The sequence below is a fragment of the Garra rufa genome, chromosome 22 (assembly GCF_049309525.1).
Source record: "Garra rufa chromosome 22, GarRuf1.0, whole genome shotgun sequence".
NCBI classification, from domain to species: Eukaryota; Metazoa; Chordata; class Actinopteri; order Cypriniformes; family Cyprinidae; genus Garra; species Garra rufa.
In genome coordinates, this window is record NC_133382.1 from 37152226 (window position 1) to 37169452 (window position 17227).

Consider the following 17227-nt stretch of genomic DNA (forward strand, 5'->3'; position numbering starts at 1 on the left):
AATAAAAATCCCAACAGCCTCTCCTTACTATCTTCTGTTCCTCCTCCTCAACTTAACATGTTTCAACCAGCCTACCTGGATGAAAGGACACTAATTGACACTGCTGTACAGGATGCCCACTTACCTCCGGAAGGCAAGCAACAGCTACGGCAGATCCTCGAGTCAAACCCTCAAGTTTGTACCCTTCGTCCAGGACGTACTGAAGTTACAAAGCATCACATATATACTACCCACCAAGTACCTATAAAACAAAGACCGTACCGCACAACACCTGCCAAACAAGCCGTCATTACAGAGCAACTGGAAGAGATGTTGACTGCCGGAATCGTAGAACCATCACACTCTGGATGGGCCTCACCTGTTGTCTTGGTCCCTAAAAAAGACGGAAGCCTTAGGTTTTGTGTGGACTACAGAAAAGTTAATGCCATTACAGAGAACGATGCTTACCCATTACCCAACATCACTGAGATCTTGGAGTCACTATCTGGAGCGGCCATCTTTTCCACCATTGACCTAAACAGTGGCTACTGGCAAGTGAACATGGATCAAGAAAGTAAACCAAAGACTGCTTTCACAACTTCATCAGGACTGTTTCAGTTTAATGTTATGCCATTTGGGTTAAAAAATGCCCCAGCAACATTCCAAAGACTAATGGAGAAAGTTCTAGGAGAATTGCGTGGAAACATCTGCTTTGTCTACATTGACGACATCATTATTTACTCACCATCTGTAGCCCAGCACTTCTCCGACCTCCAGGCTGTTCTTTACAAGCTGCAAATGGCTGGCCTCACCATTAATTTAAAAAAAAGCAAGTTCTGTCTTCAGAAAATAACTTTTCTTGGACATGTTGTCAGCGTCCAAGGCATAGCTGCAGATCCAAGCAAAGTGGAGGCTATACATGAATACCCTGTTCCCACCAACATCAAGGAGGTCCAGCGCTTCCTGGGGTTAGCCGGGTGGTACCACCGGTTTGTACTTAACTTCTCCAGGATCGCTGAACCAATCAATGCACTGAAAAAAAAGGATGTTCATTCCTCTGGTCACAACAATGTCAACAAGCCTTTGAACATTTAAAATGCTGTCTTACCTCTCCACCCATTCTTGGCCATCCTGACCTTCAACTGCCTTTTACCGTCTATACGGATGCCAGTAACACTGGTCTGGGTGCTGTGCTGACCCAGCGCAAGGAACAGGGATTGGAACAAGTTATTGCTTATGCCAGCAGAACCCTGAACAAAGCAGAGACCAATTACACAGCCACCGAAAAAGAGTGTTTGGCTGTAATTTGGGCCCTGGAAAAATGGCAGCACTACTTAGAGCACAAACTGTTCACTGTCATCACAGATCACTCAGCGTTACAATGGGTAATGTCTTCCACAAAAACCACAAGTCGCCTCATCCGGTGGGCCTTGCGACTACAGAGATTTGATTTCATCATTGAATATCGCAAAGGAAAACTAAATATGGCACCTGATGCTCTGTCTCGGATTCACACCAGTTGTAACCTGTACACCAACCAACACCAACAGGAGAATGCTGAGTTTCCGATGTCTCCAGCCACAATCTGGGAAGAACAGCACAAAGACCCTGTCATCACCAACACACTTCAAGCACTTGCCGAAAATGATTCCTCTCTAAAAGATCAGTATGAGATAGTGGAAGATAAACTCTATCACAAAACTCACCTGCCGAACAATCAAGTTCATTACAGAGTCTACATTCCTACCAGCCTTGTGTCATCCGTTCTACACCACTACCACTCTAATCCCTGGAGCGGTCATGTAGGTATTTATAAGACCTACAAGCGTATCCATGATGTTGCATTCTGGCCTGGAATGTGGAATGACATAAAACACCACGTTAAAAAATGTGTCAAATGCCAGACTCTTAAGGGAGAAAATCAGAAACCTGTGGGCAAACTACAACAAGTCACCACCACCCGTCCCAACGAAATGCTTGGAGTGGACATTATGGGGCCAATGCCACGCAGCACACAGCAAAATGAGTACCTCTTAGTCTTTGTAGATTACTACTCCCGGTGGGTGGAATTTTTCCCCATGCGCAACGCTAAAGCTGAGACGGTTGCATTACTTCTTCGGAAGGAAATTCTAACCCGTTGGGGAGTGCCAGACTTCATTCTGTCGGATAGAGGTACACAATTTGTGTCATCACTGTTCAGAGAACTCTGTCAAAAGTGGAGTATCAAACCTAAATTGACAACATCATACCATCCACAAACAAATATGACAGAGAGGGTTAATCGTACGCTCAAATGCATGATTTCTGCCTATGTGGACAACAATCATAAAAAATGGGACCAATACTTACCAGAACTCCGTTTCGCTATTAATTCAGCTGTCCAGGAAACGATTGGGATGACCCCTGCAGAGCTTCATTTAGGGAGGAAACTGCAAAGTCCCATGGACAAGGTGTTACATGGCAAGAATCTAACTCCAGACTGCACATCTTACGATACAGTCCATCACCTAACTGAGCTTCAGACCAAAGCCATGGAATGCTGTAAAAAAGCACAAAAGAGACAGCTTCGGAATTATAATAAAAGAAGACGAGATGTCACATACAAGGAAAAGGATCGTGTGTGGATGAGAACCTTTCCCCAGTCTAGTGCACAACATCACTTCACTGCAAAATTGGCTCAAAAATGGAAAGGCCCTTACCGTGTCGTAAAACAGGTGGGTCCATTGAACTATCGAATAGCGCTAGAGACCACTGGCGAAGATGTTCGCATAGTACATGTGTGCAACCTGAAACCATGCTTTCCCACGGCTGAAGAGCTGGAATGCCAGGAGAAGAAAAGGCTCTGCCAAATATTCAATGAATCTTCTGATGAAGAGGAATTCATTGGATTTTAATTATGATTCACATTTCCACAACCATAGGTTGTTTTCTCCAGGGAGGGAGAGTGTAGCGAAATGGAAGAAGTCCATTTCAGCTTTTCATTTTTTCTAATGGGCGGAAACAAACCAATGAGGAAATTGAATATAAAAGAGCGCTAGAAACGGAAGTGAAGGAGCGAGTAAAAACAAAACACGTGTAGGTTGTTATTGGAGTGGGACACACGCTACCTGAAGCTGAAGGTCGTAGGCTACTATTCTTTGCTGGAATCTCTGTGCATGCGCTGACTGGGTGCGATCGCCAAAGTGACGGAGAAATTGCTCTACTGCGTCTGCATGGTTCGTTCGCCTGCCTGGTGCAACATAATCCAGCCTGGTTTGCTCGCCTGCCTCAGGTACTAGTGATGATGTCCATCATCTTTTAACCTCACGTTAAGTCTCCAAACTCTTTCTCCGGCCCGGGATTTGCGGCCGCTACACAGACTGCTTCACGCAGCCCCCACCACACACACACATACACGCTCATTGCACACGCACACACCCATACACAAACACTCGTTTGGATTATTTATTTTTCTTTGTGGTTGTTTTTTACATGTTTCTTTTTGTTGAAAACTGAACACTAAAAACTGAGTTTGAAAAAAAAAAAGAAAAGAACGAACTTTAAGACATTACAGTGAATCAAGGACTCTCGTGATTTTGTTGTTGATTGTGTGTGAAATCTTGAACTGAAATTGAACGGCAATCTACTTGCTGTCTGTTTACTTTAGTTTTTTTATTTTTCATGTGAAGAAAAGGAAAAAAGAAATACAAACTCTGTGAAAATTTAACTTTGTAAAATTCTTTTTTGTGTGTGTTTGAAAAATGATTTCCTAAAATATATATATATTTTTTTTTTGACCAAACCCTTCAATCTCTGAATGTGTCATTTAAGCACTGTTCTATATTAATGTGGGTATTTGAAGGAATTTATTTTCATTTTTTTTGTGTAACCGTGGTTTGAGTTATCTTCGGGGAAATTGAACTTCTTTATATGTAATTTTTTTTACTTGACAAGTTTTACTTGTCTGGCGCCCGAACAATTAAAAATTAAATTTATTTAGTCAAATTTGATTTGGGGGCAGCCACCGTTACACCGCGTCTCGGCAGAATATGGCGTCCACAGCAAGATAGTAAGTGCCTTTTTAATTGTTTAATTAAGGTTCATTCAAGCTAGTTTCTTACATACTTCAAGATAAATAATTAGAACTGAAGCTTGACGGATTATTATTAGGCTACACAACAAATACAAACAGCACAAGTGGCGAATTTGGATCAAGACACTGATTTCATTTTTTATTGGTTCTTCTGTATGTAGTTGTATTTTTCGCAAACTTACATACTCCCAAAAAGAAATTTTGAAAAAATAGTGGGAAAGAAATTAAATCCATTCATGTTATTATAAGTCAGTGTACCATCAGAACGATTATCAAACTAATATTTAGGGGTAAAAAACATACATGGAGTTGTTTTAAAGCACCAGTATCTCGTGGTGAGGAAAAGACAGTTAACTACCAATAAAATAAAATGCTCTTCTCTCAGTGACATTTTAATATCAAATACACTGTTTACCTTAGCATACATTTTTTAATTTTTTTGTGTGTACTCTTTTTTTATACAATATCTTTTTGCCAATGCACGTTTTAGTAAATGAACTTGTAGACTTCATATTGCATATCTTCAGTTTAAAGAGTTTTAAACCCATGAAGCGATTGCGGTTAAAAAGTTTGAAAAGCATGATGTGACAAAGAAAAAGTATGGGTGTATGTATGTGAGAAACAGAAAGTTGAAGAGTAAGACATTATACAAGTTCCTTTCCAGTGCAGTGACATTCCTCTTGATAATGGAAATGGCATTCATCATCATAGACTTAATGAACCAGTCTCTGTTGTAATGAACGCCATGGATTAGGAGAAATTACGGCTGTGTCTTTTGAACTTTCCTTAACTTAATCTCAATACTATTTGACAGTCCATAACTGACCAGTTTTTGTTGCATCTGAAACAAAGATGAATAGACAGATCAAAATGTATTTTATTCCCATTTCATAAAACATAAAATGCTCCAGTGACTTACTTTCTGCAAAACGGCCTCAATGTTTCCACTCTGTGTTAGGTCTGAAAATGATGTAAGTCTCATTCGAACTCCTATGACGCTTTCTAAAGGAACACACACACATAACACATTATAACATGATATAAACAAACTGACAGATAATCTTGATGAAACTCCTACCTAATTGACTGTTTGCGCTAAAGGCCCAACGACCAGGAAGGTTTACGTTACTCGTGCTCTTGAGGTTTCGATAGTTGCCATTGCTTGCACCAGGAATTGCAAAGTCGTTTGTAGAGTCTATTGTGAAGTATCCAGCCTATTAAAACAATGAAAGAAAAGTTATGAATACACATAGCACCAGTATAGAATATAAAATATGATTTTAATCCTGTGATGTTTGTTTTACCTGCACTCCACCATATAGCTCAGCACAGTCACCATAATTCATCAGAAAGAAAGAAAGATTCCCATCTGAAATTAAAACTGCTTGAAACAGGATTACCTGGGAAGAAAAGAAACAAGATCATAGTCTTTACAGTGTGTAGCCTGAAAGCAAACGAGCCAAAAAAAAAAAAAAAAAAAGTTACCGGGTTTTGCTGAGCTCCATACTTCCAAGTGACGACAAAGACCCAAGAAGCAGTGAAGCTCTTCTGAGGGAAATACTGGTTTATATCCTGAGTGGCTCGAGCGAGAACACTTCCATTTGTGTACTGCTGATACGAGAACACGCCACTGTAATAGTCGTCAAAGTCATTCCAAAGTGCAGCAATGAAATCTTCATATCCTGTGGTTGGATTATAGAAAGGTTCTGATGCTAGCAAAGGTATGTTGAATGTAAGGAGTCCATTATAATTAACCTGTAATATGAGAAATCAGTTCAAATCCAGCGGAATAATATAAACATTTGCATTCATATTTTCTGTAGATTGCCAACAGAACTAAATTCTCACATATATCTGGTTGTATGTGTTGCCAAAGAACGGAAATGGAGTTGAAAGACTAACAGAATAGTGGCTTTCACCACCAGTTTCAACATGTTCTGTGTCTCCTGCCGCTGAGCCGAATGGATAGAATATCTCTGGTGCTGCGAGAGAATGAAGGCAAAAAATAAAACGTGAACAAGTTATGTTTATTTAAATATAACTTTAAATCAGATGTCATTAATTACATTTCCATGGCTCTGCAGCTGTTTGTGCAATGGCAAAAAGAAATATACATTATAAAACACTTTCTTTTACAGTACATTAAAAACACTGCATATAGGCATACAATGTGTTTTCCCTAACTTGCAGCATTATTACCTGGTGTGCTTGGAAATATGCCAGCAGTTTCTGCAAGAATGTACACAAATACAATAAATATGTCATGATGAAGTTGAGGGGAAGACATTCATATTTATTTCTGAGGCTTTCATTACTAATAGCATTACTACCTGTTGGCGGTATGGTGCTTTCCAGTGTGGTGCCTGAAAAGAATAAACACAAATACAAGCATTATTAAATACCTCATGAAGTGTTTTCAGAGTTCATACCAGGTTTGTTCACCATAGGTGATTTTTTTTTAAAAACAGATCTGCTCTAATTTAAAGGTCTGTAATTGTGTTGGTAATTACCTACAATTGTAGTTTGTGCCCTGGCTGTTAAAGAGAAAGACGTTATTCAATTTAGAAACACAGATTTGTGTGTTATTAATGTCTTTCCGATATTAGGACTAATAATTAAACAGTAAATAAAACCTTACTGAGTGACAGGACTGATATAAACACCAGCAGATGCTGTGAAATTCTCATGATGAGGTCAGATTTTATAGGAGTCCTATTGTAATCAGAAAGAGCTTTATTATTCCCCCTTACAATTTGGATATTTCCAACTACAAATTTGAAAAAGCTAATATTCAATATGAAATCTATGTGCTGACCTTAAAATATTTTACAGCCAGTGTTGGGGGGGGTAATGCATTACAAGTAACGCAAGTTATGTAATCAGATTACTTTTTTCAAGTAACTAGTAAAGTAACATTACTTTTTCATTTACAAGAACAACTTTTTCAAAAAAAAGTATTTGTTTTCAGTTACGTTTTGTTTCCTTTATGTATTTAATCCCATGTTATTAACCAGTGCCTCTGCTTTGTTAATTCAATTTAACCATACTAATAAGCGAAACTTACTTTAGATTAACTAAAAATTTAAGATTTGCTAAAAATCAAACTTTCTATATTAAAAACAAACAAGCAAGCCCTGCTCAGATTTCAAAAGTAACGCAAAATTAATGTAACGCAATATTGTAATGCATTACTTTTAAAAGTAACTTTCCCCAACACTGCTACAGCGGACATTGTGTAGCCACATACAATACATGTCTTTGCTTAGGACACTCTTAAAAATAAAGGTGCCATAGAAGAACCATTCAGTCAAAGGTTCTTTAAAGAACCGTCTCTTTCTTACCTTTTTAGAATCTGAAGAACCTGCTTTCGCCTAACCTTTTGTGAAACAGAAAGTTTCTTCAGCTGTTAAAGGTTCTTTATGGAACCATTTAAACAAAAAAAGGTTGTTCTATAGCATCGTTAAGCACCTTTATTTTTAAGAATGTACAATACCGTATTTACTTTTCAAAATATGAATCTTAATTTGTACCCCCATATCTAGGGACATTATTTTTCAAAAGTTGTTTTTATTAGCAGACTTTCATGTATTCATATGTAGGCCTACAGTATATGCAGTGAATATACAGTTGGTTTTGCAAAACAATATGTACTTCTATAGTTTATGTAGTCACTATAGTTTATCAAATGTAATATTAAAGACATTTTACTTACCTTCAACCTCTTGTACCTGATGTGTGTTAAATTACTAGGCAGGCAGTGTGCAGTGACTTTTAAATGCGTCCCAGCCCTGTTTTAACAGCAGAGCATCTCCTGGAATAAAAGAAAATATTTTTTCATTGGAACATGGCCAGTAATCATCGCAATGCAATTCAAACAATATGGCTTAATATATAATCATTAGATTTTAGGATATACCTGTGAAGAGTTTATAACAAGTCTTTATTGTAAACAATTTTAAAGTCTGTATTATTTATAATAATATGTTTATGCATTAATTATGAATACATTTCTACCAATATAAATTGACTGCATTCACAAAGAATGTACAGAATGAGTATCACACAGGCTATCTATAAATCAAGTGACGCCTTAACAGGTTCCCTAAAAACCACATATGCTATACATTTTTTTAATGCTACTTTAAAAATAATTATGATTATTTCATTAGTGATGTGACTTACTGGTCAGAAAGACTGAATGATTGCAATACAATGACAAGATGACATAATCTGCCTACAAATGTTACCCTGGACCACAAAACCAGTCATAAGGTTACATTTTTGCAAATTGAGATTCAAAATATTGAGCAAATCGCTTTTAAAGTTGTCCAAATTAAGTACTTAGCAATGCATATTACGTTTTAATATATTTAGGGTAGGAAATTTGCAAAATATCTTAATGGAACATGATCTTTACTTAATATCCTAATGATTTTTTGAATAAAAGAAAAGAGAATTATTTTAATCCAATCTATTTATTGCCATTGCTAAAAATATACCCCTGCTACTTAAGACTGGTTTTGTGGTCCGAGGTCACAAATTACCAAAAGAATCCTCTCCACTTTATTTTCACCTGATAAATATTCAAGTGGTTCAAGATGAAATTTTATGAGTTAAATTGAATTAAATATAAGATCAAATTAAGAAGCTGAGTAAATTAATTTAATGTAACAATTAAATTAACTGGTTTTAAATTCAAAACATGTTTCTGTATTTTATTTGTTTAATTTTTTATTTGTATTTCTAAATGAGGCATGCACTAAACAGATAAAAGTAGACAGAAGAGTACTATGTAAAGTAAACTATTTGAGGCTTTTTTTTACTTTACAATGGTAACCAGCAATGCAAAAGAAAATGTGTGCAAAGATCATCATATCTGAACATGTTAGCAGTGCTACTGTGCATTACATAATTTCTGTGCACTTATGTTCATATACAAAATTAAGATTTGAAACCCTTCAGAATGAGGTAAATGATATTGTAATATTATTGAAGGTTAGTTAGGTTATGTGGTGTCAATCCTCGTGTTCTTTTTGCTGAGACTACAAGGTGTTCAAAAGCAAAAGCAAAAGTATGCTATAGTATGTTTCTCTTACGTAAGTTTAGTTAAAGTAAAAGGACTTTACAGGTTTACTTTCATTTTTCACATACTACAGATCTGGTTATTTGAAACCCCTGCAGAACTTACAGGCATTTAATAACGCAAAACAAGATGAGACAAAGAAAAGAGGAGGATCAGTGATGATTACTAAAGTGTATGGATGTTGGATTTACTGTATACATAAAATGTTCTCTGTCCTGTTGTGTGACATTCCTTTTCAGAACACACTGGTTCCCAAGAAACAAATAAGCATGTTAACATCAGATGCAGTTCTTAATCTGACAGTAGAAAACTGTAGAGAGTAGAAAAACTGCGCTGAAAACCAGAGTTCATGGAATGTAGAAAGGATTAAGGCTTTCAAGAATGCAAAAGCAGCATAGAAGTGTCAAGTTTTCAGGTGGATTTCAAGAAACAGACTAAAACTCCAGTTATCCACAAGGCTTGCCCTTCAGCATATGGTGGTTATCAAATAAAACCACCAATAATTAAAAATCACATATGATTAATCATAGTCGCTAAGCTTTAGTTTTATTTCTTTTCCTACCTGAGACTGATATTACGGCTTTATCTTTTGTGCTTTTCTTAACTTCAGCTCGACGCCGTTTGGCAGACCGTACTTGACCAGCTCCTGTTTTATCTGAAACAAATAATGGATAAACAGATCAATCTTTCCATATGTTGTCTATTGGCATTGCATTTTGTATAAATAGTCATATTTGTGTCTTACTTTCTGTAAAATAATCTGAATGTTTCCACTATCCATTATGTCAGAAACAGAGGAAATTTTAATTTGAAGTCCAATAACGTAGTCTAAAGGGAAACACATATACACACACAGAATGTTAAATTATGTTTATGTTTTTTAGTATGACCAAATGAAAAGAAGTTATATGTAAGTAAAATTAAATTTGAATTCTTTGTTGTGTTGTGATGTGTCAAAACATGAGTTTGTAAAATAATCTTTTCTGTAACACGTTATGATGATGGACAAACTGATAGTAAAGGTTACCTTTGTTTGACTTTGATCCACTGTCCACCCTGAAGGCCCATCGGCCAGGAACATTGACATTACTGGAGTTTCTGAGATTTGAGATAAAGCTCCCGTTGTTTAATCCATTGGTCACAAAGTAGTCTGTTGAGTAGACTGTGTCATAACCAGCCTGAACAAACCATAAACATGATATACTTTATTAACAGAGAAAGAGAAAGGGGTTTGAGAAGCAGTGGTTTGCAAAAGGTTTCTGTTACCTGCACTGGATGTTCTGTTACAGCAACATCACCATAAATCATCAGAATAAATGAAAAATTACCACCTGAAATTAAAACCACTTGAAAGGATGTCTCCTGAAAAGAATGGAAAAATTTACTTTACATACAGTACTCTGTATAATTCATGTTTTATTCAGTTATATTTTTATTTCATTGAATTTATTATTCTTATTAATATAAATGTTTAAGTTACATAAAATGGGGATGATGATTAATATTACATCTTACATGTATATTACTCTCTCTCTGTTGTTGTTTTGTGTGCATTGTTTTACACAGAATAATGTCAAAGCAGCAATAACAGTTTGCAGTCTTCCGAAAAGTATAACTTACTGAGCTTGTGTTAAAATAAACAACTTTATCCCATGTTGCCACAAACACCCAAGAAGCGTTAAAGTTCAGATTTGGGAAATGTGTGTTAATATCCTGAGTGGCACGAGTGAGAACATTTCCACTGGTGTACTGCTGATCTGCTGATATGAAACAACACCTCTCTCACGGTTGTCAAGGTTTGTCCAAAGACCAGCGATTACATCTTGACTTCCATGAGTGGGAAATGCGTATGGAACATATTGTGATGAAGGCTGGTTGAATGTGAGATGTCCATTATTATTCACCTGCAACATGAGAAATACTGTCAAAATCACTGATTCCACATTCACCACTCACATTTAGACTCAAAATTAAGATGGGAATCAAATTTTTACATAAATCTGCTGGTATTTGCGGCCAAAGAACAGAAATGGACTCAACAGCTGAATAACAGATGAACTTCCATCAAGAGAAGCACTGTTGTTTGTGTCTCCTGCCGCCCAGCCAAAACAACAGAACACTTCTGCATAAAGAACAGCAGTAGTTTAGCCAATATGATATGCAACTGATTACTTACCTTGAAATAAGACTTAAAATACTGCAGGACACCAAAACCACAGAGTAGGTGTTTTAGGAACACATTTAACTCACCTTCGCAGATGAGTCTAACATCCTCACTATGCCCACAGTTGTGTGTTCCCCATCCGCGTGATATACAGTCTTGGAGGGCAGTTTCAGTCCCACTGCACTGTACATCATCCAACCATATATGACCTGAACCTACTCTGAAGTTCCTTATCAGTACCTGTACAACGTTCCCACAGCCCAGCTGTCTGCACACCACTGCAGCATCCCATGAATCCCAGTAATCGTCACACACAGTTCCCCAAGTTCCATAATGGAGTATCTCCAGTCTTCCAGAACAGAAGCTGTTGCCATCCACTAACCTGACATCTATCATCCACCAAAGAACAAAGAAAGAAGAAATAGTGGTTAACATGATATATTAGAAAACTATTATTGGTATTATTCGTCGCCAAGAATGGAAGGTGTATACACGTATGTGACCCTGGACCACAAAACCAGTCTTAAGTAGCATATTTGTAGCAATAGCCAAAAATGCACTGTATGGGTCAAAATTATAGTTTTTTTTTTATGCCAAAAGTCATTAGGATATTAAGCAAAGATCATGTTCCAAGATATTTGGTAAATGTTCTACCGTAAATATATCAAAACATTTATTTTTGCATTTCTATGAACTTCATTTGGACAACTTTAAAGGCGATTTTCTTAATATTTAATTTATTTATTTTTTTGCACCTTCAGATTTCCGATTTTCAAATAGTTGTATCTCAGCCAAATATTGTCCTATCCCAACATCAATGGAAAGCTTATTCAATGATGATGTATAGATATTATTTGTGGTCCAGGCTCACATATTGCATTTGCATTGATCATATGGTTTACATGCCATTGATATGCTTACATACAGCTAAATTTAAATTGCAAAAATGATTTATTAAGGAAAAAGTTATTGATTACAGAAAAAAAAATGTCTAGGGATTGAAATAAACACAAGCAAGTCCAATGGGGTAAAAAATATTGTCAAACGAATAAACAGTTAGTGTAAGTTAGTGAGTTAGTGCAAAAGACTTCTCTGGAGAACAAAGTTCCACCAGAGGAAGTGATGTTGAGACGATCAGTCACGTCTTTTATACTCTCTGCCCATAGTATCTTTAATTGACAGCGACATCACAAATAGATGTTATACTGCCTCCAAAAGGCAGAGAAAGGGAAAAACAGGGTCATAACAATTGGCATTGATGGTTCAATGAGAAACCTTGAACATTCATTGAACCTTTCAAATGCAGAACAGGTTCTTTATAGTGGGAAACATTTTTTTTGAGAGATTTTCAAAAATGTTCAAAATGCTTCTTTTAAGAACTGTTCACTGAAAGTTTCTTAGGGGAACCAAAATGATTCTTCTATGGCATGCAAAACACCCCTTTGGAGCCTTTATTTTTAAGAGTGTATAGCAATATTACATCATCCTATGCTTCATTACCTGAGTCTGAAAAGGAGGTGGTGAATGAGATTGATATTGCAGAGGCTATAAAAAAGAAACATAAAAACACCAGACATTAAGTTGGTAACTCACAGATTTCAAATGTCTTTTGTATATTTAAATTCGAATGCATAGACAGCCAAGTTTTATTACAAATCTTTCTTGACAGTGATGAAATACCCCTTTAAGAACATGTCAACATCTCTGATTGATTTCTGAGGTTCATGGAATTATTTTCCAAATAATTTAGGCTGTTTAGTAGATTGTAAGCTTAAAAAAAATATTACTTGTTTGTTGTGGTGCAGTTGTTTGTGCCAAGCCTGTTAAAGACAAAAAAAAAAAAAAAAAAAAAAAGAGATTATTAAGTTCTTGATCATTTAACATTAAGAATGGAGCTAAGATCAGGAGCTTACTTGGTGACAGAACTGGTATTATTAATAACAGCAGCAGATGTTGTGAAACTGGAATAATTTTCATGATGGCTAATTTGACAAAGTGAAAAAGGAGTCCTTGTTCTGTAATAAGAGAGATTTATATTTTTATTAAAGGAAGTGTTAACCAGGAACTCTTGAGAACAACACCACAAAAATCCAAAGTATTATTGAACTAAAAAGATAAAAAAAAGAAGTTATCACTAGTATTTATACTTGTCATTGCCATTAAACTTGTCATTTGCACTTTTTAAAAATGAAGGTTCTTTATTGGCATCGATGGTTCCATGAAGGACCGGAAATGCAGAAAAGGTTAGTGGAAAAGGATTTCGATTTTTAAAATGGTTCTTTTAAGAACTGTTTACAGAAAAGTTCTTTGGGAAACCAAAAATGGTTCTTCTAATCTACGGCATTACTACAAAAATATCCCATTGTTTTTAAGAGTGTGCTTGTGATATTCCTCATTTGTAAGTTGATTGAATAAATCTAAATGAATAAACTGAATTGTAAACGTAAATGCACAGAAAGAGAGAGAGAGAGATTTTGATACTTACCTCAATAAAAGTTTCATCCAGCCTGCTTTTGCACCAGTTGGAGATTAAATGAAAACTATGCAGGAAGTTGCTGATTTTAAATGCTTAATCTGCATCTGAGATTGACGTACTGCTCCCCTTCACAAGACCTAATGGGTGGAGATACAGTACACTGTCCAATCACACCCTTAAGCGTACCCATAACCCTATCCACCTTTGTCTTCAACGCGGAAGTAAGCCTATGGGGGAGATTTCTAGTTCATTAGCCGCTATAGGGAAATAACGAGAAGGATAGCAATGTGCAGTAAAATGGTCAAACTGTTTGCACTACAAACCAGTGTGTTCATAATTAAGATCATATATTAAAATGACATTGCCCCAAAAAATTGAACCACAGTTGAATAATTTAATATGGGACCATACTATCCTGTCATGAATCAGATCTTAGAAACTGTTCAGACTGGTATAGAGGATTTGCACTTACGTTACCGTTTGGTCTGTTACCCGGATGCATGGCCATATTGGAGATACTCCGATGTAAACAACAGCATGGACTGCATTGTTAATGTACTACTGAATGCATTATAGCAGTGTGCGTTAAGATATTAGTCTATTATGTCACCTACCTGACTGGAAATGTTAAGAACAAACACGAACGTTGTCAAGATTCTTGCCCTGGAAATCCTGGTTCACTTTGGCCAACTTCAAACAGTTTTTGTTCCTCAGACAGGTTAATTTCTTAGTGTCTGCCAGCATACTTCAGTCATATTTGGCCATTCTCTCTAATAATGTATTTGCCCTGATTTGATCTGTTTTCCTGAGAAATACATCTCTTTTTATATTATTTTGTCATCATTACATTACTTAAAGGAGTTAAAAACGGCCCTTATTAAAGGATCAATTCACTTCCAGAACAAAAATTGACAGATAATGTACTCACCCCTTTGTCATCCAAGATGTTCATGTCTTTCTTTCTTCAGTCGTAAAGAAATTTAGTTTTTTGAGGAAAACATTTCAGGATTTCCATATAATGTATATGCATGGCGCCTCCAAGTTTGAACTTCCAAAATGCAGTTTAAACGCAGCTTCAAAAAGCTCTAAACTATTCCCAGCTGAGGAAGAAGGGTCTTATCTAGCGAAACGATCTGTTATTTTCGAAACAAATTGACAGTTTATATAACTTTTAACCTCAAATGTTCGTCTTGGCTCGTCTACAACGCTGTTTTACCTTCTTTCTTTTTTTTTTTCTTTTTTTATACGGCTTTTGATCTTCTTTGTATGCTAACTTTGTAAACACTGGGTCGGTACTTCTGCAGATGTAGAAAACTAAACGGAAACGGAGGAAAACGAGATGGGAGTTTTTCGACATACCCTAACGACGAGCATTTGAGTTTAAAAAGTATATAAATTGTCAATTTGTTTAAAAAATAACCGATCGTTTCGTTAGATAAGACCCTTCCTCCTCGGCTGGGATCGTTTAAAGCTCTTTCAAGCTGCATTTAAACTGCATTTTGAAAGTTCAAACTTGTGGGGCACCATATACATAGAGAGAAATCCTGAAATTTTCTTTACGACTGAAAAAAGAAAGACATTTACATTTTGGATGACAAGAGGGTGAGTAAAGTACCTGTAATTTTTTGTTCTGGAGAGAACTAATCGGTCTTGATTGACATTTTTTTAACAGTTAAAGTTTTGGCCGGTTTTTGGTGGAGTGGGAAGGTTTTGGTGAGTTTGTGGGTTGGAAATCATCCATCCAGTCTGGCAACACTAACTAGCTCAAGCTCCATCCATTAATTCCAAAGAGGGGAAGCTACAGTAGATGTCATTTTGCTCTGAAGGTAAGGACATTGAATCAACAGAATGTCAATAAGACGCTGTCACTGAAACAAAACTCATCTTTTCCAAGAGCCATTCACATCAAAAAGATTATTTTTACATACACAGTAAAAAGTAAAAGAGTTGGGTGGGAGAGCATTGAAGAATCAACATGAAGTGGCATTAAAACTGAAATAGTAATTTACTTTTATAATGAGGAAATTATTGCATTTTAACGAAAGATTCGAATAAAAAAGCATCACTAACACTTAATAATAATAAAAAAGTGTAGTTTATTTTAGTGGTTCATTTACTGCAGTGCACAACATGTCCCCTCCAAGGATCGCACTCGTTCTTGTTAAGCTGCTGTCTCCCCCTCGTGGTGAGCAAAGGAACATCCACACTAACGAATTCTCTAAAATAAGCTGTTTTCAGTCAGTCTATGAAAGTTACACTATGTTGCCTATATTTCTTCTAATGAAGAGATTTGACTACTTTAGTAATTTCCATGAGTACAAATCTTAACGTTTAAGCATATTATTATATAATAGGGTATTGTGTGTTTCCTATTTTATATCAACAGGACCCTTTTCTATTCTAACATGACAATGCATCTGTGTATAAAGCAAGGTTCAAAAAGAAAATATTAATTCAGTCAGTGTGGAAGAACTTGACTGATCTAGTAAAACCAAGTCCTAATCCCAGCTGAACACCTCTGGTGTGACTTTAAATGCAGACCTTGAACCGGAAAACTCATCACCAAACACCAATGACTCTATATGGTAATAATGAAAACATAATTCAAAAATTGCATTTCCATCTCTGTTGTTGTTTTGGAAGCTCTATTGCTCAAGCTATAGGAATGCTGTATCAAAATCAATGCTGATCAGTACAGAAATGTTGATCAGCTTATGTGGTATTAAGATATATATATTTTTTTTACTTTAAAGACGTTTGGATTTTACATTTGTTTTGCAATCTGTATTCTCACCATTAAGAGCATTCAGGCAAAGCAAGATCCAATTACATATTTGTATCCTTATAAATCATGATTCTAATGAAGTTTGATTAGACAAACAATTTAATGTTTAGTAAATATTTTAGGGATAGGGATTGATTCATTAATTGATTCATTTACAAATGTTGGTCATGGTCACATTGTAAAAATCTCATAAACATGCAAAGAACCCTTGTGTGGAAGATTTAAGGAAGTTATTGTAAAACGTAAAAAGCATATTACGGCTTTATCTATTGCACTTTTCTTAACTTTAGCTCAACACTGTTGGGCAGACCATACTTGACCAGCTCCTGTATCTAAAAGGAAAAAAATGGACAAACAGATCAAACTATCTCCATGTTGTCTATTAGCATCGCATTTTATATAAATAGGCGTGTTTGTGTCTTACTTTCAATTAAACGACCTGAGTGTTTCCAGGATCTCTTAGGTCAGAAAATGAGAAAAGTTGTTTCTAGTACAGGCAAATGAAAAAAGTTATATGTGGGTGAAATTAAGTTTGACTTTTTTTTTCGGTGTGTTGTGATGTGTCATAACATTGGTATGCAAAATAATATTTTCTGGGTATATATAACACATATTATTATGATGAACAAACTGATAGTAATGTGTGAGTTGGAAGGTTACCTTTATTT

The 17227-nt window shown here is 36.0% G+C and overlaps 1 protein-coding gene and 1 pseudogene across 1 annotated transcript; both read right to left on the reverse strand.

Moving 5' to 3' along the window:
- Window positions 1-4811: 4811 nt before the first annotated feature.
- LOC141297516 (sushi, nidogen and EGF-like domain-containing protein 1) lies at window positions 4812-6496 on the reverse strand. Its single transcript, XM_073827941.1, has 9 exons — window positions 6481-6496; window positions 6382-6414; window positions 6251-6280; window positions 5900-6033; window positions 5537-5806; window positions 5356-5451; window positions 5130-5265; window positions 4971-5053; window positions 4812-4892 (listed from the first exon to the last, which is right to left on the reverse strand). The coding sequence occupies exons 1-9, from the start codon at window positions 6494-6496 to the stop codon at window positions 4812-4814; spliced, it is 879 nt and encodes a 292-aa protein (XP_073684042.1).
- Window positions 6497-9708: 3212 nt separating this feature from the next.
- Window positions 9709-11694, reverse strand: LOC141297517 (sushi, nidogen and EGF-like domain-containing protein 1; annotated as a pseudogene).
- Between the last annotated feature and the right edge of the window lie 5533 nt (window positions 11695-17227).

Coding starts and splice junctions, on each gene's coding strand:
- LOC141297516 (XM_073827941.1), bottom strand. Junction 6,281..6,381: donor AAGCACCATACCGCCAACAG/GTAGTAATGCTA, acceptor ACATTCTTGCAG/AAACTGCTGGCATATTTCCA. Junction 5,807..5,899: donor ACACATACAACCAGATATAT/GTGAGAATTTAG, acceptor CTCATATTACAG/GTTAATTATAATGGACTCCT.